At 40.3% G+C, this 23,036-nt stretch overlaps 1 protein-coding gene and 1 non-coding gene across 2 annotated transcripts; both read right to left on the bottom strand.

Moving 5' to 3' along the window:
- Positions 1–491: 491 nt before the first annotated feature.
- On the bottom strand, positions 492–8,395 carry ddx54 (DEAD (Asp-Glu-Ala-Asp) box polypeptide 54). Its single transcript, XM_030742583.1, has 20 exons — positions 8,142–8,395; positions 7,146–7,272; positions 6,959–7,029; positions 6,675–6,863; positions 6,510–6,559; positions 6,371–6,412; positions 6,186–6,281; positions 5,971–6,092; positions 4,762–4,823; positions 4,324–4,455; positions 3,991–4,201; positions 3,738–3,869; positions 3,372–3,593; positions 3,191–3,264; positions 2,898–3,098; positions 1,794–1,942; positions 1,589–1,702; positions 1,390–1,500; positions 1,182–1,273; positions 492–1,032 (listed from the first exon to the last, which is right to left on the bottom strand). The coding sequence occupies exons 1-20, from the start codon at positions 8,256–8,258 to the stop codon at positions 791–793; spliced, it is 2,556 nt and encodes an 851-aa protein (XP_030598443.1). The 5' UTR covers positions 8,259–8,395; the 3' UTR covers positions 492–790.
- Positions 7,897–7,968, bottom strand: trnac-gca (transfer RNA cysteine (anticodon GCA)). The gene has a single exon. It is a non-coding gene; the product is annotated as a tRNA-Cys (tRNA).
- Positions 8,396–23,036: the final 14,641 nt, after the last annotated feature.

Below are 23,036 nucleotides of genomic sequence, written 5' to 3'. Positions count from 1 at the left end.
AGGAATTGAGTTTCCTTAAAAAAAAAAAAGAAAAATCTCCCTCTCTGAGTAAAACTGGAAAAAACAATATAGAATAACACAATATGCACTACTAGTCACTTATTAATGCAAATATCTCATCAACCAACCACAGGGCAGCAACTCCGTGCATTTAGACACGCAGACACGGTCGAGACGACCCGCTGGGAATACAGACAGGAAGGCAAGAGGAGCCCACCTGGTATCACCCAGCACACCGCTTTCAAAGTCCCTTAAATCACCTTTCTTGCCCGTTCTGATATTGAATAGGGCATTTTGACAGTTTGAAGCATACTGAGAATGAAAACTAAGAATATTGCTGCCTCTGATTTTATTTTTCTCTCAAGTGATTGTAAAGTAAATGTAATTTTTCTATCGTACCTCCTATTTTAAGAAAATTTAGGCAAGAGTCAATTCATCAAAGTGCAAATTAAGACAGCACACAATATTTATTAATATCTGTGTTTTACCAATTTGATAAGACACATTTCAGCACTCCAAAACACTTTTTTTTTTTTTAGACTGCCAACATGCTTACAAGCAGAAAATCCAGGTTAGTGGATCATAATTAAACATTCTGTGGCAAATACAGAGTTCAGTAGGCAATCATGATAAAGGTGAAGCGCACCTCTGCAGTTCAGAGACGCACAACTCCTTTAATCCACAAGCACACAAGGCGTCATGAAAAATCTTGGTGGTCTCAGATGATACTGGTACTCATCACCCAGTTCCTCATGATGCCACACCACACCATCAGCCCTCAGTTTTCCCCTCACAGTTTCTTCCTCATCTTGCCCTTCTTTTGGCCACCCCGTCCAAAGCCTGACTTTTTCACTTCTCCGAGCCACTTTTTGTTCTTGGAGCGGAGATTCTTCATCCCTCCGCGCTGCAGGAACTGGTGCTTCTGCGTTTTCTTGCGCTGCTTCAGGATCTGATCCTTAGTTTTCAGCTCGGAGCGCACTCTGCGGTCACCGGTGCTCTGGAACTTTGGACCTTGTCGACCACGGCCACGACCTGGGAGAGGCATGGCACCACAAAAAGGGCTGAGGTTAAAGCAGCTTGCAATTCGAAGAGTGACTAAGTATTTTAAGAGTTGAAATATGTTTAGTTATCTCTTTATCTTAAGCTGGTGGTCTGTATGTAGTGGGCAGATGCTGTCCTACCTCCTGCTGGTTTCCGGCCTCCTCCTCCTGTTTCTCCATCTGATCCAGATCCGGCATCATCAATCTTGTATTTTTTCTTCCACTCCTCATAACTGACATGTTGTCAAGTGATACAACATCTTAACATTGTCAGTGCAATAGAAGAGAATGTAAGTAAGAGCAGTAAAAGCAAACAAGCACACAGAGAAGCATTTTGTTGGAAGGATACAAGTTCTTCTTGTTCTTCTTGTTACTGATAACCTGACCACCATCTGTTTTGATCTTCTTCTTCTGGTCTTCCTTTCCTGTTTCTCTCACAAAACGCTTCCTCTTACGGTCCCTATAAGGGAAAAATAGGGCATTAAATCGCGGCCTTAAATGGCACATTTTCATGGATATTGAGTCAAAGAAACGAGAGAAATTTGTACCATTTCATAATTTTTTTCTGCTGGTTAAACCGATCACCCTCATCTCCCATGAGGTCAAGGACAGCTGAAGAGGCCTGCTGTTCAAAAGCACTGCCCTCTCCACCGAGACTTAACCTGAGGACGCAGAACACATGACGTAACGGGTTAAAACATAAAGTCATTCACGTTTTTGAATGAAACTTTATAAAATTTTTTACTGCCTCACCCTCTCTCAGAGTCAAAGTCTTTAGGTCTGTAAGGGATATAATACTCTTCATCTTTGCCTGATTGCCTTTTTTTCTTGGTCTTTGGTCGCTCTTCCCCATCTTCCTGCTGACCTCTTCTTTTAACTCCTACCACCTCTGAAAACACCCCCTGGTGGAAACATGAATAATTACATGGTACAAAGTGACAAAATATTGGAGAGATGGCACTAATTATATTCTGCTTATATAAATAAACAGAAGGTGATTATTAGACTCAATATTTATATACAGCAGAGTGTATTTATATCAATGTATGATTAAGGGACCATGTCAATGGTCCATCCATCCTCTTCCGCTTATCCTGTTCAGGCTCACGGGGGGGCTGGAGGGCGAGAGGCAGGGTGCACCCTGGACAGGTCCCCAGCCTGTCGCAGGGCCAACACAAAGGGACAGACAACCACCCACTCTTATTCACACCTATGGGCAATTTAGAGTTGCCAATTAACCTAACCCCACTAACTGCATGTCTTTGGACTGTGGGAGGAAACCCCCAAAGACATGGGGAGAACACGCAAACTCAACACAGCAAGAAAGAGACCTGGGCCCAGGTGGAATCAAACCCATGCCTTCTAGATGTTATTCTAACTGTGAGGCAGCAGTGCTAACCACTGCGCCCCCGTGCTGCCCGTCAATGCTCCACTGTCTAAAAAAAAATAAGGGAAGTACTGCACTCATCAGCTCTACTATATAAACGTAGTATACACTGCAGCAGTTCTGTGGATGTAAATTAGATGTTATGGTGAAACTTAAAATGAAAAGATGCATTTTTATGGTGTTATAGGTGCATAAATGCTAAAAATGGGCCATTTTAGCCCATTGGTAAGTGGTTCTTAAGCAGCGTGGAGATTGTCAAGAGGGAGATTTGTGACAGGACAGCAGCAAGAGTGAATGGGACTTAAATTTAGGCATCAATAATTTAACTATGCAAGTATGATATTCCTAATTTTTCATATGCATGAAACTGATCTGAATACCTCAGTTGCACCTACAACAACACAGGCAAAAAAAAAAAGGAAAGCTCTGGCTGCCGATTTTTTTCCTGAACATCCTTAATCCATATTTACCTTTAGATCATTGTCCTCCTTTGCTGTGGTATCAGCCTCGGCACTAGTGGTGGGGTTGACTGGCTGCTGCAGCCTGCTTTCTGCAGCCCGGTCCTCTCTCTGCTTGCTGAATTTGTCCACTAACCGAGTGTCCTTGGAGCGTTTGGCCCGCATCACCTCACTGGCTGGTGTCTTACAACTGGAGTTGATTTCGAAGATGGTCTATATCAAGACAGAATGAGATGTTTTCTTCTTCATTTATTAAAGATTTTACAGGAAAATGCAGCACTAAGAAATGTCTGCATCAAACTCACCGCTTTGGATTTGTAACTTTTGATGGCGTCAACTATTTGAAGGCACTCCAGTTCCCTTTCCTCTAAACCACACCCTGAAATAAAATTAATTGAACTCTGTTACTTAACTGCCATCAGTTCTTCAAAATTCCTGTTCATCATTTCTCTTTTCTTCTTATAGTTTAACTAACTCTGAAGTTACCAAGTACTGGATGGACACCCATGCTGGACAGAACTACATTTTTAATCCGTCTGATGGACTCTGGCGACGGGTTTGGGCGCGACTTGAGATACTGCTTGTAGGCGTTCTCTGAGACACGAAGCAGATTTTGCAGGTCCAGGGAGTTTTCGTGAGCCGTGATCAGATGAGAACTTTCATCATCCAGGATCCTCTGAGGGACTCGACCAAATACGCCATCTGAATCTGGAGCACAAATTTTAAAAAAGTATGCTTAGAAAGTAAACAGCAGTAAATAAAGTATATTAACAACCTCAAATATGCAGCACATCAGCCCAAGCATTCATTTGTCAGTTTAAAGACCTGACAGGCATTCTGCATTGAGTGTACCTTGTGTGTGTTCAGATGCGGCAAACTGAACTGGCCGCCCAAGGAAGAGGTGGAGGTCGTAGACATAAGGCATTTCATCTGGACAAATCATACTGTAGGCTGTGCCGCTTCGGCCAGCTCGTCCCACACGGCCTGATGGGAAAAGACAGGTGATGACCAATGGAAAAAAATAAAAAATACATGGAATGCTGCCCTAATCATTTCAAATGAAAGGGGCTAATTCGTTATATTGATTCTGCTTACAGCCACTCACCAACTCTGTGCAAGAAAAGTTTGGCCTTGGAGGGGAAGTTGTAATTAATGACATTGTCCAGCAGGGGGATGTCTATACCACGAGCTGCGACATCAGTCACAAGAAGCACCATGGCTTTCCGATGCACAAATTTCCCAATGTTGATCTTCCTAGCAGTCTGATCAAGGGCACTGTAGATGTAGGCACACTCTAAACCTTCTGATGATAGCAGCTGGACATCAGAAGAAAATAAAAGTTAACTTTAAATTAAACTTAAAGCCTAAGTTTTAAAAACGATATTGTAACAACAGTATACAAACACATTCACAAATCTATGCTAATTTATCATCTTACCTCCTTTAGGTACTCTACATGGTGTTTGGTGGCAGCAAAGACTACTGTCTGTTCCTGAGGCTTCACTACGTTCCTCAACAGGTGGAGCAGCAGAGCCGGCTTGTCGTCCACACGCAGGTGGAAGAATGACAGCTGAGTGAAGAAAGAAGAAATTACAACATGCTCGAAGCGATGGAAACGTCCAGCAGATGGTAAGGATTTTTGCTCTGAGCTTTAGATTTAAATCATTTCTGGGAAAAGAATATACAGAAAGTTTGAACAACAATTGTCTCAAAACAGAGCGCCTCAGTACAAAGAGCAAGACTGATACAGAGGCTCATCTGCCATAAGTCAACATGTACAGTAAATACAGGAATCCTGTGGTCTAATTTCTCTAATAATACTTAAAAAAAAAAGAAGAAAAAAAGTCACCAAAATGAAACCAAGTTCTCTTTTTACCTTGATCTGGTCACTAAGCTTAGAATCCACATCCAATCGAATCAGTACAGGTTCTGTCAGGCCTGGGGAAAAAAAAAAAAAAAAAATTAGCCTGGACCTCATTAACATCACTGGTGATGCAGTGACTTTCAAACTGTCTGGAAAAATATGGAAACTGAGTCATGAATGTATTTTATGGTGAGTAAATAAGTCACCACTACCTTATAGGGTTGATTTATGAGATTAACTCCCAGGTGTTTAGAAAAAAAAAAAACGTCTTAAATTTTGTCTTCAATCATGAAGGATGCACGCACAACAGAAGTGACATTTGATAAAAGAGATTAGAACACATCACTGGGATTAAAGGAACTACACTACACTGGTTTTAATTATATTTACCTGACAAATTCCAGTTTTTCATGTTAAAAAAAATTAATTAAAAAAATGACAAAAGTTATAAATTACCAATAATTTACATGTTTTACAAAGTTACTTTTGGGGTTCACTTGTCATCTGCAGCTGTCTCAGCCTCTGGTTGCCTAGGTGACCCATCTAATCTATTTACTTTCAGGTGTCAAATAGATATGATTTTGAATTGGACTTTTTGTAGGGAAAATGGAACAAAAGCTTGTGCTAACTTTCATTTCCCTGAAATTAAGTTTATATTATATATATATATATATATATATATATATATATATATATATATATATATATATATATATATATATATATATATATATATATATATATATATTTTTTTTTTTTTTTTTTTTTTTTTCCATGATTAATAAAAACTGAGTGGTGTGGGCCACAAACCGTTTCTCACCTTCTGCCAGCAAGTGAGAAAGAGGACAGAAGAAGATTGAGAACCACATTATTAGAAGACAATTTATGAATTTTCTCTAGTATGCAGAAGATATCAGCTACACTCACTATGAAGCCAGATGAACCAAATCAACTCTGGCTCCAGATCTGAACATTCCTGATTCCCGATCCTCATCTTTGCTCTTTCAGCTCACCTGAAGTATTCAGAGCAGATGAACCAACTTCCCCACTGTTGCCACCTTTCCTCACAAATAACTGGATTGCAGAGTCTCTATTTATAACCTTGTAGGTGGTTTACCTTATAATATAGAGTACCTTAAAACATTGTTGTGACTTAGATGGTAAAAACAAAACTTAACTTAATTCAGTTTAACAGAATAGAATTGAAACTGTTGATCTCACCAGCTCTGGCAAACTCCACCAGCAGTTTAGGCAGAGTTGCAGAGAACAGCAGAGTCTGTCTGGTGTCTGGAAGCCTGCGGATGATCTCCTGAAGCTGCTCAGCAAAACCCATTTCAAACAACCTAAATTCAGGGAAACAAGTCAGAATTCAAATTGTGAACTTCAAGTATGAAAATTTAAAAAAAATTAAATAAAAAAAAAAATGCAGGACTCACCTGTCAGCCTCGTCAAACACCACATACTCCACGCTGTGCAATTTCAGGTTCATCTCCAGGACAACGTGCATGAGACGACCGGGGGTACCGATGATTCTGAAGGACGAGAACGGAGACTGGCACTTCAGCACAACGCCGGACATGGACGAAAATCAACAACAAATTTTTTAAAAATAAACACTCACATGTCAGGATTTTCATGGAGAGCAGCAAACTGATCTTCCATTCTGAAAAACAGCAGAAGCATTTACATCAACAGACCACTGAGAGCCTTAGAAATCAACAGGAAGAACAAATGAACAGGACAGCTAAGCAGTCACACACCTGTCTCCACCAAGGATCAAAGCAGTCTTGAGGCCAGTAAATTTTCCCAGCTATAATACCCGGAACGGAAAAAGGAAAAAAGGCAATATAATGAACACGTCTCATAAAGTAGTTGCCAGCTTCATTTCACACTTTCCACCTAAATGAAGCAGAACTTCAGCTCACCTCTTTTGTGAATTTCATGGTCTGTAGGGCCAACTCTCTGGTGGGAGTCAGAATGAGGGCCCTGGCTCCTGTTTGGGCTTGAGGGGCCTTCAGCTTCTCAAACATGGGAATCAAGAAGGCAGCTGTCTTACCACTGCCGGTCCGAGCCATGGCTACAACATCCTTTCCATCCAAAATCACAGGTATCGTCTGAAGTGGCGAAAAATATAACATGTCATAGATTTCCATCAGAGTTCTATAACACAAATGTTTGAATACGGGATCCTGAAGCAGCACAAACAAACCTTTCTTTGGATGGGAGTAGGAATTTTGTAACCCTTCTTCATGACGCCTTTAAAAACAGGATAACTGAGACCTGAAATCAGACACGATACAATCAAACAATGCAAACAATGTTGCCTCTGGGCGAACAGTGCATCGGGTTTAAGCTCACATGGACAAATACGAGTAAACAAACGGTGGAAAACCTACCCATGGACTGAAACCCTCCAGATTTCTTTTTCTTCTTGTTTTGAGCTCTGACCAGCTCCCTGGTGTCAGGCTCCACATCTGACAAGCACTCCGATGCTGCAGGGAACCGCGGCAGTTTCCGCCCAGGCTGTGAGACAAGTAAAGAAACATGATCATCACTTGTTAGCAACATAACACATGTACTACATGAAGTCCTCAAAATGTGATCAAAACTTTACAGAGTGTGAAAATTTCTATATTTTATTTTGAGAATACAAGTCGTGAATTTGATCTCATCTTATGATCAATTTAGTTAGATGTTGGCATCAACTGCAGTGTCCCTTTTCTGCTAAAGACTGTTTTATGACATTAAAGCACATTTATTGCTATGACATAAGATTGGTTCCTCTAGGAGAAATACCAGAGGTCAGAGGAGAATGGCCAGATTTCTTCGAGCTCATTAGAAGGTAACAGTGGAGGGTAAGATTTACGGAGGTCACTATAACCCAGACATAACATAACGTCGTGGCGGCTGTATCGACAAGTTCGACAAAACTCAAAAAAGTCAACTCTCTTTTCTTAGTTTTCATAATTTTTGCAAGTACATACTAGTTTTTAGTCTGGAGTCCAGTTTGTTTTTTTATATTCACGCCTATTTGCGGGCTTGAGTTTAGTTTAAAGCTAGAGACGAGTGAAACGGGCTTTCTCAATATACCAACAGATAATTAATTAATAACATGAATACAAGAGTAGAAATTATTAAAGCTATTGTAGGGGGCATCCGGATTTGAACCGGAGACCTCTTGATCTGCAGTCAAATGCTCTACCACTGAGCTATACCCCCTCTGCCTTAGACTCACTAAGCAAATCGCTCATTAGCTGAAGTAGCTGCAGCCTCTAAACAGCACCGATCTATATACAAGAATATAAAACACCCGCCTTTACACACAGATAGACGCTCAGATGATTCGGAGACCCAACAGGATGCGTGATAAGCCTATAAGCTTTGTTACTTACTGAATCATCGTCTTTAATTTGAACAGCCAGCTCAAAGTCTCCGTCAGAGTCGGTCTCCGGCTCTCTGCCGGCTGTGTGTCTCTTCTTCTTCGTCAGCTTCTTCTTTCTCTGGGCCATCCTGTAGTTTTAGTGTCCTGGATTTTTTGTTTTTATATTGTGCAGATTTATGGAATACGAAATGGCATCAAATAAGTTTTCAAAACACCCCGTCAAAAAACACAGCAGGCAGACATGTTGAAAAAACACGTGTGAGCTTCATTTTCTCCTTCTACCACTAATAGCAGGAATGTGGCCTGAAACTCAACCCTGCCACCTCCTGTTAGGGAGTATGAATAACACCACTCAGGTCACGACTGCGCGTATTTTACGTTTGCCCTCTGGATCGCACGTTTTAGCGCCTTGCAAGCTTTTTATTTTCTGAGACAATATCTCATTTACTTACTTACAGGATTTAACTACGGTGAATGAGTCCGACTATGTTTCCTAATTTTCCAGAATTCATTTTTTTTCCATCACCCTGAAAGCTGAATTGGATATTTAAAAAAAAAAAAAGGGATTCAGTGTAAAATCTATAAGCTTTTATGAGTAGGAAGTGGAACAGCATTAATCTGAACCCTGATGTGCATATTTCGAGCCCTTTAGGTTAATCTTTAAATGTCTGCACTCAAGATCTCACATTATTATTTGTATATCTTGTCAGATTTCTGTTAAAAGCAACACAACTTTTGCCCCTCTGCCTCTCAGAGTGGTGGAGTAACATGTATTTCTAAATGTCTTCATCTGTTTTAATCACTATATTGTACAAATGGAACCAGACAGAAATGTTGCTTTTCACCTTTTTTGCTACGACACAGATCATGGCCTGCAGCATCCTCACCCATTTGCACCTATTGTTTTAGTATTTCTATATACCTATAAAAGCTGGCACAGATGTCTCACCGATGAGTCATAGTTTGAATCTCTACGATGTATTATTCACAGTCACAGACAGTCCCCGTGTCTCGCAGCTCCAGTGCATCCAGCAAATTCACATTAAGATCGCTAGGGTTGCACATTTTTGCAAATATAATCTCCCTTATCTGACTGATAAAAAAATCAAAGTAACAAAGCTGTTTTTTTGTTTGTTTTTTTTTAACTTAGTGCTGGGTATAGTTTGGCCCCAGGAAACAACTGAAGAGATAAAAATATCCTTTAAGCACATAAAAGAGCAGAGCCCAAATATGCTTTCATTCTGATGACTATATTTTTATATGACTCAAAACTCGTGGAAGACAAATTCTTTCAGTTGCATAACTTTTTATGACTGCACAGCACATTTTGGCAGGCAGAGTCTACCCATCCATGCCACAACTGTCCTATATACACAACTGTAACCCTGAAATATGCTCCAAAACACAGATTTTTAGTCCCTGGCAGAAACACAGGCTCAGGAACAGAATCTCTAAGTTTCAGCCTTAATTATGTGCGGTGCTATATTTAGGATTGTGTCTTTAAACGGCACATTACAAACACTTGGTTAAAATAGCGCTAACATTAACTGCAACAAAAAGTATTTTAATCCTTCCTTATCATGCTATCGGTGATGATATTACTAAACAGAATGCTCCCTCTTCTCTTAAAATGTGCCGTGCCAAAGATGTATGAAACGTCTTCCCTTCAAATCTTTGAAATTTAAATTAATCTTACACAACCAGATGAATAAAGGGAACAAATATGAGATCAAATCTGAGCTCTTTTTTTTTTTTTTGCTTGTGTTCTTATTTTGATTTAGCCTAAAATGTTTTTTTTTTTTGCATAAGTCATTTTGTCAATATTTGTCCCCGGTAGTCTCCTGTAATCCATGCATTCATGCATTTCTTTTTGCACACTGATTTTTACACAAATCAAAATGTCCTTTGTGGTTTCATTAAAATGCAAGTGCAGCTGCTGCTCAAGAAAACAGCTGCCCAAGATATCAAAACCCCGCTGGACTGTAATCACGCTGTTCATTCAGGATCACTATCTTGTCCTTTTCACACCTTTTAATGCATTTCTTTTGTTTTCCTCTCATGGTAATGCACTCTTTATATTAAGTATACAATGAATTAAAACAAAATTAAAAAAATAATAAAAAGCTGTTGGCACATTTTCTACTGGTCGGTGTATCTTCGGTGTAGCTTGGAGCCACATTGTGCCTCTGCTCATAAACTTCACTTGTTCACAGCCAGCCACAGTTGAATTTTTCAAATCACCCAGTGGAAATGTGTCCTTTGGATGATAACACTGACACTAAAATGGCAGCCAAAAACGTGTACTGTGCTGCTTGAAGTCAGTGGGCTGATGTACAGTAAATAAGTCAACACCATGGCAACAGCCTGGAGCTAATGCCATTCATATTCCCCCCATACACAGCCTGACGATGGTGGCCTGGACCCAAATCTGTTCAGGGAGCTGAGAGGGCTGCAGGGGTTTACACACAGGCAATAGGTGCAGCAAGTCGCCAATAGGATTCCGCTTTTGTCCTTATGGGTGATTTAAGTGATAAAGCCTCATGGGATTAAGATATGAAGCTGGCAGCAGTGGGAAAGTTGCGGTGGTTTCAACTAGGCATCCAAATAAACCGGGATTTGGCATCAGCGTGCCTTCAGGTCAGCCTCCAAAGCTCTTGGCAGCATCTTAACTCTCAGTTTTTCCACTTTGTCGAGCCCTCCTGAATCACTGCTTCATCTCCTCGTCATGTGGCTTGGGCAGTTTCTTTTCTGGTATCATTTATTATTCATTAGGTGGGGCTTTTACTGTTTTTGTTGATGTGTATCTTGGGCTACAGAAAAAAAAAAAACAACCTAGAGCAGCATGTTTTAAATTTCCTGCTGGGGACGTGGCTGCATAACACCCCACCTCTCACAAATTTCCCATGATCTCTAAGCGTAACCATAAGATCTTTAAACTGCAAACATATTTTTTGATTGTAGGGGACTTTGCATGGACTCTAAAACCTCTGAAAACTCTGCAGTGTGGATTTTAGTTAGCGCACAAACACACTGGTTTATCAGTCAGCCAGTGACTGAGTGGACATTGAATAAAAGTCATTAAGGAGACAGATGTCAACATGTGTCAGGTTGGATTTTTCTAAAGATGTTTCGGTGTGTGTGGCAGATGCTGCCTCTAAGCCTTGGAGATTGAGGGGAATGCTTAAATTAAGAGATTATTGAGTTTATGGTTTGTAAAGCTCCGCTTTTAAATGGGGGTAGCAGTTAAATATTCTTCCATATCTGTGTCGACTCAATAATTTATCACGGTGCTCTTCAAAAGGCTGGCCGTGGGTTCAGTGGACCTTTTAAAAATAGTCCAAACATCCAATTAGTGTTGCGACTGATGCACTGTAGCATATCAGGCATTCAAATCCCTGCAGCAAGCCTTCAAACACTGGTTTGATTTTTCATGCCAGACGCTGTACATCCAAGGGGCACATTGATCTCAGAAATCTGATAACAGCTCCTCAGATAGTTTTAAATGGCCGTATGGGAGGAAATATCTGCTTTGGAGCTGCGTTTCATAAAAAAAAAAAAAAATTATATCCATGTTGTTAAATGCAAGAATTGCTACAAATGATGACCTACAAAACTGCAGTTTTTGTTACAGCAAATTATTTCAGCACTTAAAAGAAACTTATCATTCCATAATCTTAAAATCAGGCAAGTAGAGCGATGAAAATATGAAGCACAAGTCCTCAAACATTTGGACATGCACTTAAGTTGCATATTTATTTAAAACTGTAGTCCATATTTATACTTATACTACCTATTTATGCTTAATATGCCACCAACCAGCGTGAATCGTGCTGATGTGAATAACTTGGTGAGGTTCTGGGCAGGCAATGCACAGTGAATATAATAGTTCCACCCCCAGTGACAGCAGCAGATGGTGAGAGGGCCCTGGGCTCACCCCCCACCCCCCCAACCCCCCCAACCCCCCCAGCTCCTGGGCAAGAAGACAGAGCAGCCATGCACAAAATATCTGGCCACTGACTGGACCCTGCCACGCTTAGTGCCACAGGCTGATAAGACGCTCAGAGGAGCCGCACTTACATCCTAGAGAAGACTTACAAGTATATTAACCCAGTGCTTTCCCTGGGCCTCCCCCCTCACTTACCCCTCATGACAGAATTTGTAGCCTCTTTGATCAATTAAATAGGAAGTTTCAAAACTTTGCAATGGGGGAAACATAAGACTGGAAAAAATGTGTATTACTATAAAAAAAATCATAACTTTTTAGGTTAATTTCTAAGCATAAAAAATTCATGTCACAGAAGCTGAGCCTTTCAGAAGCTGAGCCGCACAGTGTGGGCATTCTGTGAACGAATGTGTGGGCAAATAGTTCGGCAATATAAGAATAACTTTTCTAAATGTAGGATTTCACAGAATTTAGGCATCATCATCATCATCTATTGTAATATCATTAAAGGATTCACAGCTCAAGGGCCCAAAACCAAGTTTGTGTTTGCATTACATTTCTTGAAACTGCTCCCCCCTTTTCTCAGAACTCTCACTAAACTCCCGCTCTTGTGCTAATATCTCACAATCTGATCAAAACTGTATCATTTATGCTCGAAGCAATAAAGTTCAGTTCAGTTCAGTTTTATTTATATAGCACCAAATCACAACAAACAGTCGCCTGGAGGTGCTTTATATTGTAAGACCCTACAACAATTACAGAGAAAACCCAACAGTCAAAACGACCGCCTATGAGCAAGCACTTGGTGACATTGGGAAGGAAAAAACTCCCTTCTAACAGGAAGAAACCTCCAGCAGAACCAGGCTCAGGGAGGGGCAGTCATCTGCCGTGACCGGTTGGGGCTGAGAGGAGAAAGACAGGACAAAAGACATGCTGTGGAAGAGAGACAGAGATTAATAATAACTAGTGATTAAATGCAGAGTGCGGTATAAACAGAGTAAAAAGAGTTAAATGAAAAATGTGCTGTCATGCGCAAGACCAATCAAAGTAATGACATTACTGAGCATTCATTACATGCTAAATCAAAATCTTTCCAGTTTCGTGCAGCTGTCTTGCAATTCTAAAGAAGCTAAACGCAGCGCCCTCACCTTCCTGGTTCTCCAGCAGCATCAGTATACAGTAGACATCCAAGATTATGGCAGTAACAGAGGATCTCTGCTGTTGTAGGTTGTTCAGGTTGTACTTCTTTCATTCACAAAAGAAAAAGAAACAGAGAACAAATCATATAGTAAATGTTTAAGATTTAGGTGTATGATTTATGTCATGGGACTTACTATATGTCTCACACAGTGTGTTTTTAGTTTTTCCCCATTTTATACACACAAAAAATAGGACCAGGCTCACAGTTCTGAGAAATGAAGCTCGTGTGTCAACTACATAACTCAACTCAACTCTAAGCACAGTTCCATCATTTCCACCCAAATATCCCTCCAAATCCCAGTTTTACAAATCTCTGAATACAAATTGCATCATTTTAGCACACTTTGTTGACCTACCAGCACACTGATCATCAATCTCACTGATGTTGCAAACTCAGTTGGAATAACAGTGCAATCATGTTCCAGGGTATAAAAGAGAGCACTAATGACTGTTATAGGTAAGAGGATGGCACAGCAAGAACACGGAGAAAGAGTGAGAGTAAATGGACTGTTCTTATGTATATGGCACGTTTCTACTCTACATGAGCACTCAAAGCACTTTATATAGCATGTCTCATTCACCCATTCACACACACATTCATAAAAGCACTTTCTATCTAGCATTCCCACTCTGTGCATCAGGAGCAACTTGGGGTTCAGTATCTTAACCAAGGATACTTTGGCACACATACTGGAGCAGCCGGGGATCAAACCACCACTCTTCCGAATACGGATTTTTACATTCTCCAACATCCTTTTGTCCAATGTGTAGTCACGTTTCCAAAACTCTAAACACAGTTAACAAAACTTCAGTCTGTTGTGACCTATATCAGTAATGTAATTCATGTTATTTTTGCACAAAATGCAGTCAACTAACAGGTAGTCGTAACAGGTACAGTTCACAAGTCTATTCCTAGTGATGTTATATCATACAGTAACTGCAGACCACCAGTCCCACTGATAATACATATGTTTTTGTTTGTTTAAAGAAGTCTTCCTACCTCTGGGTGAAGGGTGAAACTCCTAAGTGAAGACCAGGAACATGCCATTGTTGACATGGTCATTGCTGACAATGCTTTTGCTTCAGTGCGTGTATTGTTTTAGTGAAAAGGAATCAGTTTATATTTTGCAAGAGACGTGTAAAATCACTAAATTAGGTCTGGAAAATGTTGAGAATTTGGTGAGAATGGACTGAGGCAAAATAGAAAAGGATCCAGTGGTCTGACAGAGGATGTGAAATTCTTTCTGGAAATCATGGATGCCGCATCATCCGGGCTAAATAGGAAACGGATCATCTAGCTTAGTACCAGAGCACAGTGGAAATGCCAATATCTGGGATGGTAAGAAGGTGCTTTAGAGAACATGAGTAAGAGGAGTTGTTGTTCATTTCAGAAAGGCAATGCAAAAAAAAAAAAACATCCTGTATGTGTTATAATAGCATAACTGCATGAAAGATTCTAGGTGCTAAACCGGGCCACCTGCAGTTCAGACCTGTCAACCATTCAGAACATCTGGCTCATGATGACACAAGAAAGCTGATACAGGAAGCTCTGAACTATTGAGCAGCTGAAATCTTACATAGATACATAGAAAGAATGGGGGAAACATTTTTCTCCTAAAAAATATAGTAATTGGTCTCTTCACACTTAGAGTGTTGGTAAAAGAAGAAGTGATGCAACATAGTGGTAAACATGCCCCGTTTCAACTTTCAAATTCAAACCTTTCATATGTTGTTTTTGTAAAATTTTCACTTAAACGTACCAAAACTTTTTGGAAGCATGATTTTAACTGTTGTAGCATATACATGAACTACTGTTTCATGAGAAACAGGAATAAGGGTTACATTTTAACTTGAAAGGGTCAAGTGGAAAGAATATATTTTCAAAATGCCAAAAAAAAAAAGCACATAAATTCATAAGAACAAGGTGAGCTATTTCAAAGCAATAAAGCAAAATTTTGAAGCGCTTACATACCTCCAGGTGAACCTAAGCCTTTTGCTTAGAGAGCTCCATTGCTGCATAAGGAGAATCCAGCTTTGCTCTGCCTTTAGTGTAAAACTGCAGAGGCACATACATTCGGTCAAAATTTCAATTACTTTTATAATTTGGGTACTAAAAGGCAGCTTGCCTCCTGGGCTCCCACAGTTAATCTTCCAGCCAGTGCCAGCATTAAAGCAATAATCACAGGGCATGTGACAAATACACAAAAACTCTCCCTAAAGGGGAGCGAAAGAGACCCGGGAGGATTTCTCCAACCAGGCAAACTGGTGGTTCCTAAAACGACCTCAGACCTCACTGCTTCTCATGTAGCTTCCAGAGTTTTGTTTTGATTCTGCTGCACATTACCCCCCAGAGTGTCCTTACATGTTGTGATGCAATGTGATCAAACACTGGATTACTGCTCATTAACACAGCAGAGAACCCACGAGGCTGCGGTTAAGACTTAATGGGCATTTTCAGTTTCATCTCTTCTACAATTTTAGGGGAGGGTTATGCGCGACAACAGATGCCCAGAATTAAAGCCCACAGACCAGAATTAACTTTTCATGTATTATTTCCTTCTCCCATCCTTGTTGTTTCTTTTTAGTTACTGCTTGCACAGCCTCAGGCTCAGTTCTTCCACTGGTGTCTTAATTGCAATTTCATCAAGAATTTAAAGCCATGTAGTCTTCCCTATTCTTGTCTCTGTCACTCTAAACTAGCCACCGGCAGGGACTTCAAGGGTATTTTAAGCTGCTATTGTATATCAGGAGCAGCTTGGGGAAGACTTACTTTCATCATTGTACTGCTGGACCTCCTCTTCCCCCCTCGGAGTCTATCCTTCTCTCACTCTCTTTTTCATGGCTTTATCACTCAAAGACTCAAGCAGCTCAGCAGAATGTAAATGAATAAGGGCGGTAAGATGGTGAGAGAAGAAAAAGGTTGGGACTAAAATGGCATGTGCACATCAGCACTGGGACTTTTACAAGGACTGCTCTTTTATTTGCCTTGGTGAGATGTGGAAGAAAAATTTCACATTAAACAGATTCATCAGCCCTGTCCATGACGAATCAGAATCGCAGGGCGTTGAGCTGAGCATGTGTTTAAGTGTGTGCAAGCATGGGCGATGCAATGTTACTTCTACAGTTAGCATAATAACGTGTATTTTCGCCCTTCATATTCCCCCCCAATATTCTCCTTAGGCACACAACTGTCCACATAAACCTTTCTACCTCACTAATGCCTCGCGCAGACACTGCTCGCATTTTTCCCCCCTTCGCTTTGTTTTTCTTTCTCTCCCCCTCTAACAAACAATGACTCATGAATAAAAGCACAAAAAAAGTGAGACAACTCACACGCTGCTGCGCTAATAACAAGAGGCACGTGTGTGTGCGAGTGTGTGCAACACATAACAAAAAGAAGAACTGCGGGACATGATTAACTATTGTTTAATTTCTAAATGTGCACAAGTGAAATTATTGCTTATCAGCATTCCTTTGTGTTGAAAACATATAAACATATGTGGAAAATCTGGATCTGGCACTGCCAATATGTCTTAATATGAATGATAGCAATCATTGGCAGCCATCTATCAGGCCAGACCATATGTAGCTTTGGTTGGGGAGGGAATGAGGGCTTACCACAAAGCCTGCCTTATCCGCTGGTATTACAGTCTCTAAGAAAGGATTTAGTCTTTAATTCTTGATTAGATAGAATTTTCTCCACAGTATGCAAGTGCAGTGATACACCAAGCTCAGATAACCTGCCCAATTGGGAAAGTGTGTTTGCAAGTCCTTTGGCATTGCTCCCTCTCTGAGAGCCACACATGCACATTTAGATACGCATCAACCCTGGACCCCTGCATGCCATCCCATTTAGCGGCTGGGCTTTTAACACATTGTGATAGAACTATTATTAGAAGCAATGGATTATCAATCAGGAATTAATCCTGACTGATGTGCTTGCCCCAACTGGAAAAGGACCACACTCATTGCTTCACTGCTTATCTGTGTGCTCATTTGTTTCTTCAGGAGTTGACATGAGTGATGAGATGGTTATTTTTTTTGCTTTTTTGCGATCAAACCACTACTTCCACCAGCTTTTCTTTCTCAGGACGTGAGGAGATCACTAAGGAAGGCATTCATTCATTCAGTTCATTCACTCAATCATCTTCCTCCTCTTTGTCTCTTTGCCTGACTGGCTGCTGAGCTGACTTGACTGCCTGGATGGTTGGCTCCCTTTCTCACTGGACTCTCACTAGCAGTTCGCTCACACGCTGCGTGAGCTCCGCTGAGGCAGGGGTGGAGAGAGACAGCTGGGCTGCTCAGTGTTTGGAAAGTGGGCTCTTTGCTAGATTTCTCTCTGTGTCTGGTTTGGTGGACTATTAGATGAGAGCAGGGAAAATCTGTGCCTACCTGTCCTTCAGCGCAGACCACTGACTGTCACTACTGTGCTGCATCCATGACTTTACATACCTGGCTGGTGTATGGGTTTGGATTTATCTTGGTTTGGACACTCTGCTTTGCACAAGGTAGGTAGGATTCATTTTGGCATGAAAACATGTGGTGTGTTTTTTAATGTAAAAAGACATATGAGCAGTTTGTGTGTGTATGTGTGGGTCGGGGTGGGGTGGGGTGGGTTGGGGGGTGGTGGTGGTAGGAAGTGCATGCCCTAAGCCCTAATGATATCCCAGATACAATAATCTTCACTTAAAACAGCTTTTTGCAGGCAAAATAATCAATAGATATGTACATATACATATATAGGTATTGATAGATATATGCAGCAGGATTTAATAAATGCAGCAAAAGTATTGTTAACATTAATTTTATGCATCTGCAAAAGATTAAAGTAGCACAAAAGCAGATCTGTAGAAAAACAGGTTGGTCAATATTGAGACCAAAAGCTGAGCAGATCACATTAATATGACGAACAAGTATGTTTGAAGCTCATTCCAGTTAATATAGCTTTGTTCTAGGTGTAATTGACCTGGGAGTTAAAATCTATACACCCAAATAATAGGTAATATCCATAAAAAGGCTAAATGAATTTCCCTGTAGAGCTATAGCAATTGACCTGGCTCAGTTTGGCAATAACCTTTGTGTCAGTGAGTCCCAGGCAAACAGATAATGTTGGCTTCTGAGATGTTGCTTTGCTTTGTTTTATCTGAGTGAGACATAGCCTGATATCGGCTTCAGATGCAGGGGTGAATTCACCTTCTGGGCAGATTCCTGATGTGTTGTTTATTGATATGCATCCATGAAGGGCACAGATAAGTAAAAAATTATATATCCACAATTCCATTATTGCATTTCTAGAGTATAAAACCTCAACATCACACCATTTATCACCTATTGTTTATTATAATGCTTGACAAAGCCATCATCCTCCACTTTCTAATGGGTTTAGGGTGCATTAAAAGATAATTTTGTGCATGTCTTTATATCAGAGCTGCTGAGAAAGGGGAAAATAACTGTGTATAATGAGAGAGAGAGGAAATGTTCTCTACTGCATTTAATCCAAGTTCCTCTTTATTTTTAAAATGATTCTTATAGAAAATCTATGAAGCATATAGCAGTACTATGGCAACAACTGGCTCAGTTTTGAGATGATGACAGATAATAAATGCGGTGTTTGCGTGTGCTTGAAACAAATGAATGAATAAAATTGGATTCGGGTCACAAAAGATTCCGAGTTAATCAACATTTGCAATGCATACTGGGAGAGGACCGTGTGTATTCTCATATAATAAACTGCACTGTATCGTGGGAGCTGAATGTCGTTCTAATATGGCCTCATTATGCTGACAAATGCTCATATGGGGCAGCTTTTTAATGTTTCATGAGTGCTGTGTGTAACATCTCAGCACATTGAACAGTTAAATCAGGTTATTTGCCAGATGTAAATGACCATTTCACTGCTTTCATTTCCACAGCCATTACCTCGCTCTAATGAAATACTGCAGTATTTATGTGAGCTTTCACTACTACCAACAGGGGAATATGACACATTCCCTACAGACTGGCACATGCTCTGTGTCCCTCCAAGGCTTTACATTGATTCCAGCAGATTTCTAAAGTGATTTTTGTAAGAGCATTTGCCTAGGATTAGTTTACTCCTGAAAGCTCCATGAGAGCTTTTGGTGGGCTATTTAACGGAGCAGAGCAGCGAGAGGCTGGCGTCCGCTCTCTGCCCACTCTGAGTCCACAGGCCTGCACAGATAAAGAGAGAGGATTGGTTTCAGCCAAAGCTGATCTTCCATCTTGTGTGTATAGGCTTTTGGAGGTCAGGCGCAGGTGTGTGAGGGGTCTGAATTCATGGACAATCCCTTTAAGCTCCGGTGGATTTGTTCTGGTTAGGCTTAGCCTCACTTTCTTAGAAGAGTTAAACATTTTAGAAGAAAGACAATTACACAGGAAAAGGAGGAAGTTAAAGATGAAAGAGTTCCTTGGGGCACTTTATTCATGCAAGGATATGCTTCCATAAATTCCACTGTATTGCAGTCAATTCAATTTATTTGTATAGCTCAGTATCACACGTGGAGGTTCAAAGGGTTGCACAGGCACAAAAATATACAATAAAACAGAGGGGTCATTTACATATTAAAAAGACATTTAAATAAATAAGCAACAAACCAGAAATACATACATGCACATGGGGGTTTTATATTATGGGGTTTTATATAATACATAAAACCCCATAAAAAACAAACAGAGAAATATGAAATAGAAACAAACTTGGAAGTAGAAGGCCACGATACTGATGCAATCTGCTAGATCGCTAAATGTGGCTGAGCTCATTTGTAGGTGCGGCTCTACAACGATATTATTATCAAGTGGAAACAAGAGTTAAATGCAGAGTTTGCCTCCCTAACATTTTGAGGTAGGTTGTTCCAGAGTTTGGGGGGGGGGCATGAACTGGAAATGCTCCATTCCCAATTTTTCTCTGTGAGGAGTGTTGGGTGCTTAACACTTTGGCAGTGGAGGATGTAAGAGGGCCAGTGGGGATGTAACGTGACAAAGACAAACACTGACAAAACAATCTTAAATGGTCCATTTAAGATTTTCTATACGACTATTTTAAAATCAGCTCTGTAGTATACTGGAAGTCAGTGTGGCTTTGCTAAGGCTGGACTAATGTGCTCTGTGTTACTGATTTTTGTTAATAACCTTGCAGCTGACTTCTGGTTAAGCTCATTCAAATCAGTGCCAGCTTCTCTTTAAGCAATGTAAGCGGTGGTGAAGACAGATCATTTTTACTGGGGTGACCAGGCTTGGACCATTTCTTACACTAAGACAGCACAAAACCTTTTTTTTTTTTAACTTCCACCAAGCAGGTTATGTTTTTGTTAGTATTTGCATGCATGCATGTCATTCTGACTGTGAACACAATAGCTTGAAAAGTTTTGAATGAATTCCTATAAAACCTTGTCGGTGTATAGAGTGGGATCATGTTAACAGTCCATTAAAATTTGGCTCACATCCACCAAGGTATTCAAGGTCAACTTAATGATCTATTGGTCAAAAATTGACAAAAAAAACCCCTCATAAATTAGAAAGTATGATTCTTACAAGTGTGGTGTATATTGTCAACCTATAGAAAATACTGTATAAAGGTTTAAAATATCATGTCACATTTGACCTCTGACCTCTTCCTCAAGGTCAAAATATTGATCTGAAGGTCAAAGTGATAATAATGCCATTATTTCTTACTGCCATTGTTTGTATTGACAACATATAGGCATATAGGGAGTGATATTTGGGGATTCTAAATATCATGTTACTTTGGACCTCTGACCTCACTTTTACATTTCACATCTGCCTTTCTTTCAAATTGACCCCAAAATGTGTTATATCTTTAAATAAAGTATAGTCGAGACAAACAGAATGCTGCTTTTTGTTTTGTTTTTTGTGTTGATGAAAAAAGTATCCAAGAGTTGTTAAAGTTATTCCTTATTAATGGGTGATAAAGTTGAAAAAAACAGTTATTTAAATGGGTCATTGTGCAATGTGAGAATAGCAACTGTAGGGAAAAGGTTACTGGATGTAACTCCTGTATGTGGCCTCCTAACGGGCTTCACCATTGGTCATATGGAGTTTATGCTTTACACAGCGGTGTCTATAGCCACACCTGGCCACCCACTGAGTCTACCCCAGAGTACATGGACCAAACTCATTTTGGAGGCTAATAATGTTTACTCATAAATCTTGCATTCTTAGGTGTCAGCTCAAAATACAAAACTTCTCTTTGTTGTAGCTTCCACTACTTTTAGTCTGTTGAGTGGTACACAAGGAGTGGGGATAGAGTGTAACCATGCAGGAATCTTGGGAGCATGCATCTTTTGAGACAGCATGCTTGAAGTGAAGGATTGCCTTAAAATGAGCTCATTTTCACTGTTAGCATGCTGCAATCTATTGTTACAGCTCCTGTGAAAATAATCGTGAAACTCCTGATGTAGAAAACATCACTATTGCCAACACTGAAGGTAGTTATTAGATTGGAACTTCAGCCATCTGTATTCAGCTTTAAAAATGTCTGGCAGTTATATTTAGTTAATTTTCACACCAACTCAGCAGGCATAGTTTATAATAAACAAATAAACAACAGAAAGAAAAAAAATCAAATGACATGATGCACCAGACGCAGAAGTGTGATACCCAAATGCCCATCATCTAAGCAAGTCCTTTCCATAATAATAACTCTTCTATCTGAACTATTTTTTCTATGGCCTAAATACTGCAGGGAAGCAGACGCAACAAACACTGTATTTATTGTTCTGTGTTTCCCTTGCAGTCCATAGTCTGCAGTGCTATGGCTGTAACATCATCCAGGGCCAGAGGTACGTTGACGTGGGCTGCTCCAACCCAGAGGTCATCACCTGCCCCCACTCTCACAAGGGCTTCAAGCATCGTTTCTGCATCAAGACAGAGAGCAGTGAGTGCTTAATCGTCATCTTCCTTTCTCTTTATCCTCTAATACAGTGAGTTAATGCGCTTGTGTGTGATATGTCTTTGGAGAATATTTATGGAGTAGCAGATTATAAAATCATGATGAATTCGCTCTGGCATACCACTGGACATTGGCATAATCATTTTTAATCATACTTTCATGTAAATGTTCTTTGTTCGCTGATGTGAATATTGTACTTGTCCCAGCACAGAGGATAGTTACATAACTCTGCTTTAGTGTGCTTTGCTGACTAAATTGTAAGTCATTCAATGTTTGATGTTAAGGTAAATTGGGTGTTGATGGTCAAATGAGTACATGCATGGAAGTGTAGACAATCCAGTTTTTTTTTTTCTCTGCTTGACAGCTCAAGAAACTGCTCATGTTGAAAGGGCTGATGAGGCGCCTTTTTCCATTGGCTCCGAGAAACAGCAAGCTCAGACAAGCTCTGACAATAGTCTGACAGACACAGGGTGACAGGCATTTTGTCAGAATCTTGTACCTCTGTCTTGGTTGTAATATGTGGTCCGACAGCCTGTTAATCTTCCTGTGACCCCTGTCCAAAGCAAATCAAACAGATGCTCCTGAAGTTCCATAAAAGTCTTAGATTTTTGGTGCCCATTATCCCCATTTCCCCAAGACATTAACCACCTTAACCCAAAACAAGTCCAGGGTTCCTTCCTCTCACTTATAATTGAAATGCTGTTATTAGAGCTGCATTTACATTTACAGATGTAGCATTTAGAGATCATTTCAATAGCAGACTGACTATTAGCAGAGCTAATCTTTTCATGCTGATCCTGCTGATCAGACATGAGCACTCTGTTTGGATTTAGATA

This window comes from Archocentrus centrarchus, chromosome 12 (genome assembly GCF_007364275.1).
Source record: "Archocentrus centrarchus isolate MPI-CPG fArcCen1 chromosome 12, fArcCen1, whole genome shotgun sequence".
NCBI classification, from domain to species: Eukaryota; Metazoa; Chordata; class Actinopteri; order Cichliformes; family Cichlidae; genus Archocentrus; species Archocentrus centrarchus.
The sequence above is the reverse complement of the archived record's forward strand: the minus strand, read 5'-3'. Positions and strand labels throughout refer to the sequence as shown.